This window comes from Aulonocara stuartgranti (genome assembly GCF_965226115.1).
Source record: "Aulonocara stuartgranti genome assembly, chromosome: 10".
Classification (NCBI taxonomy): Eukaryota; Metazoa; Chordata; class Actinopteri; order Cichliformes; family Cichlidae; genus Aulonocara; species Aulonocara stuartgranti.
This window is the reverse complement of record NC_138946.1, coordinates 12,135,765-12,153,923: the sequence shown is the minus strand read 5'-3', so window position 1 is coordinate 12,153,923 and position 18,159 is coordinate 12,135,765. Positions and strand designations below refer to the sequence as shown.

Sequence of the window (18,159 nt, the reverse complement as noted above, 5' to 3'; positions counted from 1 at the left end):
TGTAGTACAGTACCTTGCATTTTTCTTGGTGCAGCTCTATCTGAATGTCAGTCAACTTGGACCTGAGATCTTCATTAGCTGCCTGTAAGGCAGAAATAAGGGCTTCGGGCTTCTCGCCCTTCGTACGCCCTTTCTTAGCCATTGATTCAAGAACTAGAGAGGCTGTTCTAATGCTTTCATTGAGACTTCATATAAGCGTTCCGAGGTGCTCCCAAGGTTTCCAGTTCCTCCTCTTCCTCATTCTCCTATTAGACACAAGGGCTTGGGGTAGGAGGAGAGACAAAAGAGTGACAGAGTTAGACAAAGCAAGTCCAGATTTACTTTAAACAGAGTATGATTAAGATTCTTGTACTTTGAAATAATAAATTCCTGGAAACATAGCAACAAAACTGATGTTTTGCCCCGTCAGACTTCAGACAAGCAAACCAAAAGGTATGGAACCACTGTAGGAATCACCGATTAGGGGAAATACAGTGTTTTAGCAAGCTTGTCCTGCTACACTGTATAAGCCCAGATAAAAAACACTGGTCTCACCCAGGATTAGGACAACCATGCATTGTTAACATCGCAAGAGCACATGGAAGAGAGACAAGGGTGGAGGTGTTAATGCTAGGCTATAACCTAGCTAAAACCTAGCCCTAACGCTAAGCTCCTCAAACCAATTTCCACCACCAGCTTGTTGGCTAACGAAGGCTATTTCATTTTTAGGTAATTATATAAAAATGATGAATGAAGTCTAATCTTATCTAATGTAATCTGAAATATGTAACTGAAAAATACAGTAACAAACTTGGGAATAGTGCATATTTGGGCTAAATGTTCATGCCAGTTAACAGGCTCAAAATGAAAACATGCACTACCTTAGTTTGGTAGAAAAGACAACATGCTCCAATTATTAAACGTCAGTATAAATGGTAAAAATATAAATACACTACAGTTTTGTTGGGCTTTTCAAGTATGATTGACCACTTGGGACTTTTTACCGTATCTATCTATCTGTATATATATGTTATCTGTTCAACATGCAGACACCACTGATACAGTTTTAAAACTACCAGCGTAGTAATTAGTGGTCAACCTCTACTTTCTGAGTAACAGTTACCCAAAAAGTCATGGACCTACTAAATTCATTAGGACTCCCCTTGGGGAGACCAGCTTTCTTGCAGTTTGGCCACATGCAGTTGAGAAGTTGTGGAATTAAAATGGTAATCCTTCAAAGCCACACTGCTAGCATGGCATAAAAAATGGAGATAAGGGTTTTTTGAAGAATTTAGTTCTAATTTGTTAATATTCAGATCTCCCAGCAACCCATTTAAGGTTAGGGATTAGGCTAATATTAGCCTCATGTTTATGGAATTTTGCACTTGGCTTACCTAAATGGAAAAGCTCATAATTATGACAATATTAACTTGAACGGCAACATCGGTTACTTTCTGATTTATTTGTTTGAAACCTCCTGTGAGCAGTTTCCTCTGCACTTATACAGATTTATCTCAGGAGCCCCTGCCTTTTTGCTTTCAAAACCATGTGAGACACCTTGTCCCGTCCATTAACTGGGACCTGTGAAAGGAAAGCCAGAGTTGGTCCCTGTTTGTTTTCCTCACTTTGTGGCATAAAGCAGTTTGATGCCACTTCCTAAAAGTATTTTGTTCTCAGCCTTATAGAATCTGTTATATTCAATATTTTTTTATGCCTGTAAATTCCGCATGTCCATAAAAAAGTTACATAAAACCTTTTAGAACTGTAGTTCTTTGTGACTGTTGCTCGGTCAGCTTCTTTCATGTGCATTCGATTTCTTGTTTGACTACAACTGTTACATGCCTAATTATAGTCACGCAAGAAATTATAGTCACTCATTAACATAACAAAAAAGCAGTAAACACAATGCACACAATAGAAACATCCTCGTAATTTTTTACTATCAGTATGATGACCTACACATGCATGATGTTATGGTAAATCCCTAAGGTCATACAGATCCAGTGTGTCACAAGAAGCTTTGCCTAGACAGAAAGAAGCCAATAATGACAATTTCTGTGGCAAGAGATTTTCATTTGAGAAATTTTGCGGTGTAAATAAAACCTGAACAAGCAAGTAGGAAGTGAAATTGTCCTGATCATATTGGCTTATTATCAAACCAAAGTGGTTTTGGAACAGATGGTTGTCTGGATATGCCGAGTCAGTGGTAATCCTTCCTGCCCCACAATCTGACTTCTGTTTGTGCACAGCCTGAGGTCATCTGAAAGCCAACGACCTGCTAAAAGCCACAGATAGACTTGTGCAGCAAATATAGGACATTTGGGCTAAAATAAGACTATGAGAGACTTGTCCTATCAGTTTACTGAACCCAGTCTATTTTCACACATTCACACACTAGTCCGGGGTAAAATAATGCTCAGTTCATTTCAATATTATTTATATAGGACCAAATCACAACAACAGTCACCTCAAGAAGCTAAGGTCACCTAAAGATGGTAATGCAGGCCTACCGCACTTACTGCATCTGCGTGTAAGATGTACAGTAAGGCTTCAATGTCTTGCTCAGTGGTAGAGAAAAATAAATGGCAAACTCATGAGCCAAAAGGACAGCTTTTAGCTCATATATATGTTGCTTTACTGATTAAAACAGACATTGTTCTTATGGCAATCAAATTAATTACACAAGAAGGTAAATATAGGCTTTACCTTGACCAATCTGTCTAAAAAAAATAATAGATAAATAATAAATACTCAAATTACCATCTGGAGTTGCAGTCTAAAGATTACAGGTTTGGTGCCTTTTTTAATGTATTATGCATATGCTAACATGAAATATGTTAATTATGAAAAACAGAGTATGATGTATTGCGTGTGACTGTGTGTACAACACACATGTTGTATTTAATATTAGTCATAAAAATGTATTCTGCTGAAATTTTAAACTTTACTTTTAATACCTTATGAAGAACACAGAAATAGATAGTCCCTTGATGATTTGGATGATGAAGGTTAGCCATTACTAGGCTCTTGTAATGGCTGTGCTGCTAAAATTCTTCTTAAATGGCATATATATACATATAAATATGACTATCAGCTATTCGTGACTTTGCCTGTTCTATGCAGATTCAACCAAAGGTTTATAGATTAAACTGTTTCTAAACTCTTTGGAAACATTGTTACAAGGTCACTGTTTTAACACATTTGTAGAGACGTGCAGACTGTTTTCCTCTAATACACTACCCACAAAATGTTCATATGAAAGTGAAAAAGACTGTGCATTGTCACAATGACTCACAAGGAACTGGACTACGTCCCTCATAATCTGAAGTGGAATGACATAACATTGCTTAACAGATTTGACGATGCAGATTAGAGATGAAGTAATCATCACGTTTAGTCCACACGGGCTCCTTATTTTGCAGTTAGTTTACAGTGCGGCTTTTCAGAAGTACTGCTGACGTTATTAAGCATCACTTCAGGAGGCTGTCCAAAGTAACACTAATGAAGTAGCAACAAGTAGCAACTTCAAAAATGATTTGCAATAAGAGTGCAGGACAGTTATGTCATGTACATTACCATTTTAACACCACTGTCTGTAATCTATGAACGAATTTGAAAATGTTTGCAGAGGAAACTTGAGCTTACTCGAGTTTGCATCTTCAGTAGATTTCTAAGTATGATGTGAAAGTATAACCAGATTTGCACCCTTAAACATGAAATATTTCAACAGATATTTTTCCTGCCAATTCAATTGTATATATATATATATATTTGTTTTCTTAATATTTAATTAATTAGATCGACTATTATGAAATAATTAAATATTTGGCCATATTAACAAGTCCCTATAACAATTTTTCCAGAGCCACAAGTGATGTGAAAAACACTTTTTGGAGGATTTATGTAGTTTTCATGTTGTTTTGAAGGCAAACCGGGTTGTTTCTTCACCCATCGCGTGTGTTTTTTGAACACAGAAAAAGCAAATGTTGACTGGAAAATATACATTTGATATAAGTTTACATTGGTGTATTGTACACAAGTTTTTATAATATGGAAAATACTAAGGCAGTTGAGGTACTCTACATTTACAGGAACACTTCCTGTTTCTTTGATATTCATAATGTTGTTATACAATGTACAACACTCTCCTTTGTGGCATGAGTGCAATACCCATATATGAAAACTCTAATAATAGTAATGCTGATAATTCATTGACAAGTCATCTCTTTTCATTTTGGTTAAACTGACTAGACCATCATCATGCAAAGCCAACCGCCTCACCATGACTACTAATACTGTATTAACCTACAAACCATCCACAGAAGCCAGATACTGTTCTGGAGGAGTAGGCTAGATATGTATTTGCGATAAGCCTAAGTCAATTTGATTGCAGTTACGTTCCCCAGCAGGGAAATGATCTGTTGGCTAGCCAAATTAACATTATTCACCCACACAGAGGCATTATAGGTCCCACTGCTCAGTGCAACACAAGTACCCACTTTTTAACCTTACAGGCTTCTACTTCTAGTTTTCACTTTCAGTATCAGGCATCTTTGGTGACTCTCAACAAGATTTTTAGGGAAGGATTGTGATTCATATTTCCTTGCTTGTTAACAAATAGCAAAAAAATCCTTCAGAGCTGTCATTTGTGATCTATATTTCCCTCAGGAACAGCCAAGTAATATTCTTACTCAGCACTGTCCTCTTTTCCAATGAGAGCCAGTTTAATATTTAAACATGGGGTTTTATAGCGGGAAGCCTTGCATATAAAGTAAGGAATTTTTTGGAAGCTGCTAAATGGCAGGTAATGGACAATTTAAGCTAGTCTGAGAGGCATCTCTCAGATATATTTTAGTATTATATTATGATAAAATTATAATGCTGTGATTGGGGATCATCATCATAAAAACTGTAGCTCACTAGAACACTAAACTCTAAACCTATATCTTATATTTGGACAAAGCTGACTGGTTACAAGCCATTTAGCAAATTATTCATGTTTCATTTGCATAAAAAGTTTAAATAGATTCAAATGAGGAAATAAATAAAACAATAAAGGATGCTAAGACAACACAAGACTCTTTTGTAAAGAGACAAATTTCAACCCTAATACTGCAAAAAATGACAACTTGCTATATTTTTAAAAAGTGCAATATACACTCAACATACTTCACACAACACAATCACTCAAAATCTTTACAACAATATTAGCAATCAACATCACACAAGACTAAGAAACTATATAAAAGAAAATCTTAGAGTATCAGTACCTTATACAAGCTTCCTGGTAGCCGTCGAAACTAACTGTAAGAAACCCGACAGCTACAGCAGCCTCTTGGATAAGAAATGACATAACTGGGTAACACTTTATGGACTCACAGACTAAGACAAGTTAATGAAAATGCATCTTTCATGCCAAGAAGGGTTTAGGGAACCAAATCTTTCAAACTCTGTTGACAGTATTCCTCTAAGAACTAGTGAGCACTCAGCAGATCAAGAAGATCAAGCATCCATCACAGCAGCATCACTTGAATAATACATTTTTAACTATAGAGATTTAACCATTATCTCTAAAATGTATAGCTCATTTGAGCAAACCAGGATGCTAATGCTATGAGATCAAATATATGTGGTGACCATACCTCTTTAATCCACAAAGACCACTATTTTATGCATTTGTGACCAATCACGTTCACCTTCAATTCAGTGCTGATATTTAAAACATGTTTCTTGGACTGCTGTCTATGTTCCCAGTGTTTATACCGTATACAAGGATATCTTTATAGGTCAGTACTGCATGGTAAGCAATCGACTTGAGTTATGTGGAGATGACAGGCAAAGAGATGCCAACCAAGTATAAAAAAACCTTTAAAATACTCAACAGCAATTTCTCCAACAATTAAATGGTCCATAATTCTAATTCAACAATTGTTTAATTGCGCTTGAACAAAGATGGACATTTATTTATTTATTGTCAGTTGATTATTTTGAAGTTTTTAACAGGGTCTTAAATATTGTTGATATAATAAACATAAATGCATAATATCAATTAGAAATCCAACTTACCAAAATATTTTGTCTCACAGACAGATAGCAAAAGCAATTATTTTTTCTCATGGTACTACTGTACACCTGACAAGCAGAGGGTAAAGTGAGATTTGGCAGGCGTGAAAAGATTGTGTGTAGCAGTGTATGGGGAAAAGAACCACCTAGAAATAACTCACAGTAATTTTCATTGTGAGATTTGTTATGTACAGGCTGTCATCGGCTGACCAGATTCTCTGCTCTTTGTGGATTTAGTCAACTGAATTCAAACAAATAAGCAAGGTTACACGAGCTACCGTGGCTGCTTTCCAACACCTAGACAGCATAAAGCTAGTGCAAAAGGAAGGATTTGGCAAGTGAATCTAATCAGTGTCATCACCTTAAATTTAAAGTGATGTCTGCAATCCTAGATGTAACCTAACACTGAACATGAACACCACAGCCACTATGCATCCAGCATATAGTGGTGCATTACTGGAAACTTCACCGCAGTCTTTCAAGCTAGTGACTTCAGCCTGCTCTAAACGACACCCTCTGAAAAACACAAAGTTCTTATACTTCACTTTGTTTGGAATGACTTTCACAGTATAAAAAAAAGAAATTTGCAACATTATGTTTCGATCCAAACACTACAGAATCAATTAGGACATTACAAGAAGCTTTAAAATTCCAGTTTTTCAAATGTCCTTGCAGTTTCTACCTTTGAAAAATCTCTTATCTTTCTCGCCTTTCCTCACTTTCTTACATCTTTCTCCATCCCTGAAAATGTCACAGATGTTGTAATGTAATGGATTTCTTTTTCCACTCCCTGAAAAATAAACCGACTGTACGTCTACCTAGCAGACACGCTGTGGCAAGCTACATTAAAACATGTTTTTGTGTTTGGTGATATTTGCTTTTTTATTTTTTATTTTTTTATTACCTCACTGAAGAAAAACTCCTTTTACTGTATTATGCATAAATCCCCCTATCAGGTTTAGTTGCTCTTTAACTGAAGGTGCCAGAATGCCATTAATAACTATTAGCCCAAAATCCACTTTCCTTTTGGTATAATTTTCATCAATTCCTGAGAGAGAAAAAAAATCTACATCTCTAGTGTCTAAGTGCTTAACTATGGTTTCGAGTTAGTTGATATTTTTGTCGGCTATTCAGTCCTAAAAAAGTTCCAGGTGAGCTTGAAGCTTCACTAAGAAATGCATGTAAAACAGGAAAAAGTCACAGCTGTACTGAGTGACTGCTACTGCCTTTTGAAGCTGTATGGTAAATGTGACATCTTAAAGACTTCTGGTATTCATTTCGAGGCAGATTTTAGATCACCTAAAATAATAATATTGTAACTGTCCAATTTCTAATCCAATACTGAGAAACAATGTGTTGATCTAAATGTTAATGCAATTTGTTGCTGAGCAAGCAGAACAACAACTTTATCTGAGCTTTTCAATGATAGTAGGGGTCAGAAGCTTCAAACAGAGTTCATTAGAGTGTCACAACTAAGCCATGAAGTCAATACACTACAAAATACATTAGAATACACAGAACAGAGAGCTAAAATGTGAAAAAGCTCTAAGGAACTGCACAGCTGGACAATGACCTAGGAGTTTTAAAGTGTGATGGCATCATTCACATTATAAAATGTCCCTAAGTTAGGCTTCAACAACCACTGGTCAAACACACTAAAAACAAAACCATGTAAGTGGAACACGTTTTGTAGTAATAGTACTGTGATGACTGGGAGATATGATTGGTAAGTCTTAACTAAAACCATCCATGCTCACAGTAACTGATTTTTTTAATATGAAAAAAATAGCTAAGAATGAAAAAGAACTGATTTTCTCTTTGCACTCTGAATGAGTGTATGTGCATGTATCATGGTGTTGGTGTATCAATGTGAGCTTGTGTGCATTAAATACTACGACACGAAGCACACTGGCATCATGACCCACTTTTGACTCCTCAGACATTAAATTTGGTTGTTAGCGCTGGATTTTCCAGCAGACTATCAGAGGGAGCATTAGAAATACGAGCCGCAGCTTCAGTGTGACTGAAAATAGAGTTAAAACACAGAAATGATTGATGGTCACAAGGACGCATTTTTGCATTGTTTGAACAATTGCTAGTGATTTAATGTTAACCTGAACTACATGCTGATTCTGCATATAGCAGTGTGTGTTACAGTTTTGCCAAATGCATTTAAATCAATGGCAGCTAATTCACTGCCATTGATTTTATGTATCATAAAGAGATTACATACAATCTTTGCTCCAAAACGGGACCCTACTGATTTCTGCAAACATTTATTTATACAGTATGTGGTAAACAGTGGTCAAGCTTGAAGATGACTGAAATAACCCCTTTATATGTAAACTTACTCTTGTGGTAAGGGCATGTAAAACACCTTATCTTTTTCAGAAAACAGGCGTCAGCACTACTTGTAGGACTATACCTTTTACAGTAAGCTTTTTTTAAGTAAGCTTTAAGCTTTTTACAGATGCTAGAATTCTGTGGATAACATTCTGAAAAGGTTCATTTTCCCCATATCGGGATTTTCTCAAAGCCTAGCCAAGCATTTTTTCCCTAACCCTGTCCAAACAGTCACATGGTTGGAAGTCTTTTGTTTAATATGTGCCACCACCAAGCCTTCCACCTATTGATGTGGATTTTTACACTGCTTTACTATGAACACTAGTAGTGCAAAACTGAAAACATACATGCCAGCCACTTTTTAGGTACACATTGCTAGTACCAGATTGGATCACAGTTTCATGCAGAAAATATCCCATTAGCGTCACACCACTAGCAGCAACCTGAACTGTTGAGGATGAATGGATGCATGCTTTTATTTTGTTTACATCAAATTCAAACATTCGACAGTTGCAGCAGGAATCGAGACTGATCTGACCAGGCAACGTTATTTCCAATCTTCTATGGTCCAATTTTGATGAGCACATATGGGTTGTAGCCTCAGTTTGCTGTTCTTAGCTGACAGAAGCAGCACCTGGTGTGGTCTTCTGCACCCACAACCCATCTGCTTCAAGGTCCAAGGTATTACATGTTCAGAAATGCTCTTCTGCATACCTTGGCTGCAACAAGTGTTTATTTGAGCTATAGTTGCCTTTGTTATTAGCTCTGTCTGGCCATTCTCCTCTCTAACTTCTGGTTCAGAGAACTGTGAATCTGATAATTCAACTGTCTGGACCATGTCTACATGCAGGTACAATGTGTTTCTTGTATACATAATTCTCTGCCAAATTCAAAGCACACAGGAATAAATACCCTACTGTATGTTCAGTCATTCAATATGATTCATAAATGTCACAATCCACCTAACAGTTATCACTTAAGGCTCACAGATATGATATGATATGTGTAATATGATTTTGTAAACACAGACTGAACACTGTTGGCAGCTCGTGTTCCAGATGTGAAGCAGAAATCCAACCTCCTCCCTAATACCAGACCTAGACGCACAGACTGATCTCTTTAGCACTGTTATGTCCACGTGTTTGTGACTGCTCAACCAACTGTCACTTTCAGCTTTATCTTTCTGTCATGTTCTTTTTTCAGCAAACACAATCTTGCATTTCAGGACTATTTTTGATTTAGTTAATCCCCGTTATGCAACCCTCTCAGTAAAAGTTAGCCAGACCAATGCCAGTATTGCCCCAACATCGAGGGGCAAACTAAGTTTAATCAGTCTGGTATAGAGCTGTGACATAACCTGGTTCAACGTGCCATCACTTTGGCTGAAGTGAAGAAGAACTGTTCTTCTTGTTTTCGGATTACATTTCAGTCCTGACCAAAAGATGCTTTCTAATCCATTTGCCTGAGGTCAAAATACCAACCCTGTGTATAAGCAGAGCTCTGCTAATGCTGGAAATAGTGCAGGAAATGGATCTAAATGACTATGGTGTACATCTGCTCCATGTTTAAAATACTTGGTTTTCTTTTCATTTTTTTATTTAATAATTCATATTTAAACAAATTAAAGTTGAAAAAGTAAATATAATTCTAAAACAATAGTTTATTAATAAGAGTAGGAAATAAGGTGTATCTTGCAAGATTAACAAATTGAAAAATACATTTGTTGAAACAGGAAACAGAGATGGTGGTTTGCATTGTTGTTATTGCAAATTTTAATTTGTAATTTTTCCTGTATACCTGGCTAAATGTCCACAGACATTATAACATCTACAATATGGCTGTAATATGTAGTGATGGCTTGCAATTATAGTATGGCATTAGCATTGACTGTTATGTTAAAGCTGCAAGCTTTTGTAGTTGTTCAGGACGATAAATTCCTCTTTATACCCAAAGTAATCCTTGATGATGCATGGATAAGAACTGAAAATAGGATTCTAGACTTAATGATACAGGGATATATATAACTTCCTCACCTCTGCTCAGCTGGTTCTGACAACAGCAACATATTTAACATATTTATAAAGCATTATTATTAGTAATAAGCCCACAGGCCCAACCAAAGAAAAAAAGGTCTTATCTCATTTTTTTTCGTGTTTTTGCCATCTCCTTTTGCCACATTTTGCTATTGGTGTTTTGTATTGGATGACTCTTGCATTTATAAAGCAATCTATAAACAATTAGCTTGTGGTCAGTTATTAGCCTGCATCTGCCCTGGCCATGAAACAATACTGTGACAAACACCTTCCCAGCTGGGGTGATGTCTGTTAAATCAGGCCAGTGTAACACCCCGAGGCAGTTGTAGGCTACAGACTCTGAGCCTCAATCTGGAGGCCTTGCCAACCCACTGTGGACTAGCATCCTCTTGCAGCATCACTGCAGCATCCTTTCCTTTTACGACACGGCCAGCAATGTGTAACGATCTGTCAAGCAGAAGAAGAAGGGAAAAAACAGAACTCACGTCCAGAAAAACCACACGTGCCTAATAATTATAGAAAAGGATGCTTATCTGTCTTTACCAAGAGGCACAAGCAACACCACCTGGGATCCACACAGCACAACAATCACGGCTACGAAAAGCTCGAAATATGCTCGATGTAGCGTGAGCATCCGGCTCTGCATGGCGAGGAAAATCCGGACTCAGGCTCCATCCTCGTCATCTTTAAAGGGTTTGCTGGTGTAGGCCGAGCTCTGCCACTTCCGACAGGCAGGCTAGATCTCTGCTGCCGGCTAAATAAGACACGCTTTAGGGTTTTGTGCCACAGAACGCGATGGTGGCCTCTCCTCGCTCCAGTAGAGGTGAGATTAAAAAAACAAAACCAGTTTATATCTCTCGCTTCGCTTCTGGGCTGATCAATGTGAGTCAAGCCAACAGGCCCGCTAGTCTCAGGAACTCCCAGTTCAGACGGTGATAAACCTCAACTACAGCAGCCACACTGCCGACAGATTTCATCGCCTTACCTCACAACAGATTCCCATCCAATGTGAAGACCTAACGGGTGAGAAACCACATCCATGGCATGCTTCCGTTACTAACTAAGAGAAACACAATCGCCTGCTATGATCTCTGCATCAGCAGCAGCCCCGTACAATGAAGTGATGGCCGGTGGTGATGATGCTGGGAGCCCCGCCCTCCTGTCAGCGTAGCCAGAATGAGCTCACTGATTTTCAGCCCAGCCGGCTCCAGTACCGCTGCAGTCCACCAGTGCAACAGCACTGCTGTACAAAACCTGCAGCTTTTCTTTGCCTTTAATTTTTTCCCCCAGTAGTTTGTTTTCCCGTATTTGCCAGATGACATACAACGCTTAGTTAAATTACATGCACGTCTTAAACACACAAATATCTGTATGACTTCTAATTTTCTGCTTCTAAACTCAGTCAAAACGGAGATTATTGCACTCAGCCCTAAAAATCTTAGAAGCATGGTGTCTAACCAGTCTAGATGCCATTACCTTGACCTCCAGGGACACTCTAATTAAACTTTGAGACATTTTTGATGTTCAGTTTGCATATTAAACAAATGTGCAGAACCAAAGTTTAATTTAATATCTTTCTCTTCAGTTACCAGGTCTTGAATAATCACACATCATTATATTTTAAAAACCTCATAGTACCTTATTGTTCTAAGTTCTTTGCTCTCAGACTGCTGACTTACTTGTGGTTCCTATAGTTTCTCAGTGTTGAGTTTGCAGCAGAGCCTTCAGCTTTCAGGCCCGTCTTCGGTGAAATCAGCTTGCAGTTTGGATTCAGGACACAGACACCTCCTTTACTTTTAAGATAAGGCTTAAAACTTTCCTTTTTGATAAAGCTTATAGTTAGGGCTGGATCCAGTGACACTGAATCGTCCCTAAGTTATGCTGTCGTAGACTTAGACTGCTGGGGGCTTAGAGTTTCTTCTTCGTTCATCTGTTTTTCACTTAGTGAATATTTTTTAACTCTTTTTTTTTATAGTTTGTCCTTTCTCCAGTCTCCCTCTGCTCTGTTCTTTTCCCCCTCATCCCCAACCCAGCGTGCCAAATGGCTACCCCTCCCTGAATCTACTTCTTGATTTCTTCCTGTTAAAAGGGAGTTTTTCCTTCCCACTGTCACCAAGTGCTTCAACATCTGTATTGACTGATATTTAGGGGTTCTCTCTAACATATTGGGATCTTTAACCTATTATATAAAAAGGTAACAGTTGAGGTGACAGCTGGTTTTACTTGTCACTATATAAATAAAACTGAATTAAATGAACTGACATTTTGCAAAAGTTCACAGTTGGGGTGCTTCAGTGTCATCTTTCTGCCTTTGTATCATTTTCAGATCCTTGGTATTGAGTATTAGCGCAGTTTAAAGAGTAAGACAACTTATCTCGATCAGAAACTGCCAACACATGATAATTCATGATAAATAATTATAATGCATAACAAATAATTCTGCCCTGCCTTAAACAGTTAATTTTAAGGAGTCAAAGTTCTGAGGCTTATTGATTTAGAGCTTTTCTTCTGTTTGCAGGAGTAAACAGGAGTAGTTGCTTATTTTCTCTACAATAAATAAATAATGTGAAGATGCCTGTTAAAGTTCAAGGGCATGTCTATATCTTTACATTACTTTATTTATTAGTCAAACCAATAAAATAAGCAGAAAATTAAATGCGTATTATTCTCAGTGTGACATTTGGACTTTTTTGTGTTATAGAGAGCTGTGTGGTACGAAAAATAATGTTATAAATAATGCCACCTAAAGGTCGATCTAAGAATTGTGCGTAATTGCCTGTTGTTATGCACAATTCTTAGGTCCGTTAGGAACTATTGGCTGGACGTCGATTTTCTTATACAGAAAAACAAGACATTTAATGCTAAACTAAATTAATATGATAAATGTCGCTAGACTCTTCAGCTGTCTGAATCAATTTTTGACATTTTTTTTGAGTCAAAACAGTTTTAAAGGTCTTCTCTGAGTTCGAGATCCAAGTAAAGGTAAAAATCTGTTGTTTTTTCTGCATTTATTTGTTTACCGTACTATGAGTTAAGATATATGAGGCTATATAAAATAATAAATAAATAAATAAATAACCTCCTGAGAACCAGTCTATTCATTTATATCCTCTGTAATGGACATTTGTTTTTTGTCTTTATCTTTCGACTTATTTGAGCTACCCTATAAGTCCATAAATACTAAATAGAGGAAATCCCGGGATTTCCATTGGTATCTGATTTTGTGTCTTTTATCTCCAAAGAGGAAGGAAATAACAAAAGAAAAGGTTTAATTGAGAAGATTCTTTTTTCCTTTATTCTCAGAAGGATGAATAATGTGTTGAAATGTTCAGTACCCCAGGCTTTGTTTTGCTGTCGGTGTCGGATGAATTAATTAAGGTGGAGCAGTAGACCCCATCACAAGCTTCTTTCATCACTCTTTCCCCCCTGCACCCCAGAAAACACACATTTCTCTGCAGCTTAAGTAGGCGAGTACCCCTCTCAGCCAACACAAGTCACAGTAACAGGGCCAGCGTATCAGTGCCGTTGCCACGTCAGTGACTGCGGTAAAGTGAGCCGTCATTTGTGAGCCGCGGTCAAGCCAGCCGCCTCCTATCCGCCGCATAAATTTCCTTGCGCTTTTACACCAGTCTTTACGGTAGCGCCTTTTCGCTTTATGTGCCGATTGAAAGCCTATACCCGCGCACACGTGCACGCGCGCGCACAAATTACAATGTAACGGCCCGATACAGTCAATACAATTATGGAAATGTCAGAAATTCATTAAAAATCATCCTGAGTAGTTGATGTACAACTTTCAACACATCCCCCCTCTGGGACACCTACTGTACCTGTGTGCCACGTTTCATCCAAATTTACTGTAGAATTCCTCAGAAATTAAAGGAAACTTATATTCAATTCAATACAGTCAATACAATAGAATTATGTCAATTTTCAGAAATTCATTAAAAATCATCCTGAGTAGTTGATGTACAACTTTCAACACATCCCTCCTCTGGGACACCTACTGTACCTGTGTGCCAATTTTCATCCATATTTACTGTAGAATTCCTCAGAAATTAAAGGGTACTTGTATCCAATGCAGTCAGCCAATACAATTTAATTATGTCAATTTTCAAAAATTCATGAAAAATCATCCTGAGTAGTTGAGGTCCAACTTTCAACACATCCCTCCTCCGGGAAACCTGCTGTACGTCTGGGCCAAGTTTCAGCCAGATTTACTGTAATATTCTTCAGAAATTGCAGGGAACTTATGTTCAGTGCAAGAAAGGCTGAAAGACGACCACCACTGAACAAGACACACAAGCTGAAACGTCAAGACTGGGCCAAGAAATATCTCAAGACTGATTTTTCTAAGGTTTTATGGACTGATGAAATGAGAGTGAGTCTTGATGGGCCAGATGGATGGGCCCGTGGCTGGATTGGTAAAGGGCAGATAGCTCCAGTCTGACTCAGACGCCAGCAAGGTGGAGGTGGAGTACTGGTTTGGGCTGGTATCATTAAAGATTAGCTTGTGGGGCCTTTTCGGGTTGAGGATGGAGTCAAGCTCAACTCCCAGTCCTACTGCCAGTTTCTGGAAGACACCTTCAAGCAGTGGTACAGGAAGAAGTGTGCATCCTTCAAGAAAAACATGATTTTCATGCAGGACAATGCTCCATCACACGCGTCCAAGTACTCCACAGCGTGGCTGGCAAGAAAGGGTATAAAAGAAGAAAAACTAATGACATGGCCTCCTTGTTCACCTGATCTGAACCCCATTGAGAACCTGTGGTCCATCATCAAATGTGAGATTTACAAGGAGGGAAAACAGTACACCTCTCTAAACAGTGTCTGGGAGGCTGTGGTTGCTGCTGCACGCAATGTTGATGGTGAACAGATCAAAACACTGACAGAATCCATGGATGGCAGGCTTTTGAGTGTCCTTGCAAAGAAAGGTGGCTATATTGGTCGCTGATTTGTTGTTGTTTTGTTTTTGAATGTCGGCGAGGATTCCGCACGGCACTCCCCTCCATTCACCTCGCGAATCTCCGCTCTCTTCCAAACAAAGTCGACGAATTACTGCTCTTAAACTGGACTAACAAGGACTTTGCACGCTCTGCTGCCCTCTGCTTCACTGAAACCTGGCTCAGTGAGCGAGTCCCAGACGCTGTCTTAAATCTGCCGGGCTTCCAACATCACCGGGCGGACCGCGAAACAGAGCTCTCAGGGAAAACAAAGGGTGGTGGAGTCTGCTTCTACATTAATGAAGGTTGGTGTACTGATGTCACAGTGTTACAGAAACACTGCAGCCCACACTTGGAAAGTTTTCTCATCAACTGTAAACCTTTTTATTCACCGCGGGAGTTTTCTTCCTTCATGCTGGTCGGAGTTTACATCCCTCCACAGGCCAACACGAACAACGCACTGTGCGAGCTGGCTGACCAGATTACTACCCTGGAGAGGAAATTCCCGGATTCCTTTACAATTATTCTTGGGGATTTTAACAGAGCAAACCTAAACTACGAACTCCCTAAATACAGACAGCATATAGACTGCCCCACCAGGGACAACATCATACTGGATCACTGCTACACCACTCTAAAAGATGCCTATCGCTCTGTGCCCCGGGCAGCTTTGGGACATTCTGATCACTGCATGGTCCATCTTATTCCAGTTTATAGGCAAAAACTCAAACGTGCCAAGCCTGTAGTCAAAACTGTGAAGAAGTGGACTAACGCAGCAAAGCAGGAACTGCAGGACTGTTTTGACTCCACTGATTGGACTGTTTTTGAAGCTGCATCTGAGAACCTAGATGAGCTCACGGACACTGGGACATCATACATCAGTTTCTGTGAAGACGTGTGTGTGCCAACAAAGACCTTTTGCACATACAACAACAATAAACCATGGTTCACTCCTAAACTCCAACATCTTCGCAAGGCCAAGGAGGACGCTTACAGAAGTGGTGACAGGGTCCTGTACAAGCAAGCCAGGAACACACTGACCAAGGAGATCAAAGCAGCTAAAAGCATCTACTCCCAGAAGCTGGAAGAACGGCTCTCAGCCAACGACCCTGCGTCAGTGTGGAGGGGCCTGCAGGAAATCACCAGCTACAGACGCCCCCCACCCACTATTGAAGCAAACAAAGACCTGGCCAACGAGTTAAACACTTTCTATTGCAGGTTTGAGACGGACAGACTCCCACGCCCCACCCTCCCCTCCCCAGGGACATTGCTTCAGACATTGACCCCCAACACACCTTCCACCTCTCCCCCCTTCACCCTGCCCCTCCCCAATCAAGACTCAACGACCACCCCCACCCTCCCCAATCCAGACTCAACGACCACCACCACCCTCTCCAACCCAGACTCAACGACCTCCACCACACCTCTCACCCCCCTTTCCTCCTCCCTGAAACTAAGAATACACACTCAGGATGTGAGCCGACTATTCCAGAAACAGAAGCCCAGGAAAGCCCCCGGACCAGATGGCGTCTCACCCTCCTGCCTCAAAACCTGTGCTGAACAGCTGGCTCCCATCTTTACTCGCATCTTCAACAGATCCCTGGAGCTGTGTGAAGTTCCCTCCTGCTTCAAACGCTCCACCATCATCCCTGTTCCCAAGAAATCCACCATCACAGGACTGGATGACTACAGACCTGTCGCCTTGACGTCTGTGGTCATGAAATCCTTCGAACGACTGGTGTTAGCCCATCTGAAAGACATTACAGGCCACCAGCTGGACCCTCTGCAGTTTGCCTACCGGGCAAACAGGTCAGTGGATGATGCAGTGAACATGGGGCTGCATTACATCCTGCAACACCTTGACTGCCCGGGAACTTATGCCAGGGTCCTGTTTGTGGACTTTAGTTCGGCTTTTAACACCATTGTGCCTGAACTTCTTTCCTCCAAACTCTCCCAGCTCAGCGTGTCACCAGCTACCTGTCAGTGGATCACCAGCTTCCTGACAGACAGAAAGCAACAAGTGAGGCTGGGGGAGATCACCTCTGAAACCCGGTCCCTCAGTATTGGTGCCCTCAAGGATGTGTCCTCTCACCACTACTGTTCTCCCTCTACACTAACGACTGCACCTCCAATAACTCTGCTGTCAAACTCCTAAAGTTTGCAGATGACACCACTGTCATTGGCCTCATTCAAGATGGTGATGAGTCTGCATACCGGCAGGAAGTTGAGCGGCTGGTACTCTGGTGCAGTCAGCACAATCTGGAGCTGAACACTCTTAAGACTGTAGAGATGACAGTGGACTTCAGGAGACATCCCTCAACTCTGCTCCCCCTCACCATATCAGACAGCCCTGTGTCGACTGTGAAGATCTTCAAGTTCCTGGGTACAACCATCTCCCAGGACCTGAAGTGGGAGACCAACATCAACTCCATCCTCAAAAAGACCCAGCAGAGGATGTACTTCCTGAGACAACTGGGGAAGTACAGTCTTCCACAGGAGCTGCTGATCCAGTTCTACACTGCGGTCATTGAGTCTGTCCTGTGCTCCTCCATCACAGTCTGGTATGGAGCAGCCACTAAACAGGACAGGAGCAGACTGCAGCGGACTGTACGGGCAGCAGAAAGGATCATCAGCACCCCCCCTGCCCTCCATCCAGGATCTGTACCTCTCAAGAACCAGGAAACGGGCAGGGAAAATCATCGCAGACCTCTCACACCCTGCACACAGACTTTTTGATCTGCTGACCTCTGGCAGACGGTACAGAAGCCTGCAGACCAGGACCACCCGACACAGGAACA

The 18,159-nt window shown here is 40.1% G+C and overlaps 2 protein-coding genes across 8 annotated transcripts in view; one reads left to right on the top strand and one right to left on the bottom strand.

The window, feature by feature from the left end:
• Positions 1–18,159, bottom strand: part of jakmip2 (janus kinase and microtubule interacting protein 2) — a 50,368-nt gene that overhangs the window by 14,679 nt on the left and 17,530 nt on the right. For 2 of the 7 annotated variants that reach the window (XM_082548467.1, XM_082548473.1), the window contains exons 1-2: positions 11,404–11,567; positions 14–261 (exon numbers count right to left, since the gene is read on the bottom strand). In XM_082548467.1, coding sequence (XP_082404593.1) covers positions 14–142 — 129 coding nt within the window. In that variant the 5' untranslated portion in view covers positions 143–261; positions 11,404–11,567. The other 5 variants (XM_082548469.1, XM_082548471.1, XM_082548468.1 and 2 more) reach the window with 4 other exon arrangements.
• The window catches only part of LOC309715398 (sodium- and chloride-dependent GABA transporter 2-like), a 34,074-nt gene continuing 29,807 nt past the window's right edge, over positions 13,893–18,159 (top strand). The window contains exon 1 of the mRNA XM_082548474.1: positions 13,893–13,968. The gene's annotated coding sequence lies outside the window, so the exon portion shown is untranslated. The remainder of the gene's footprint in view (positions 13,969–18,159) is intronic.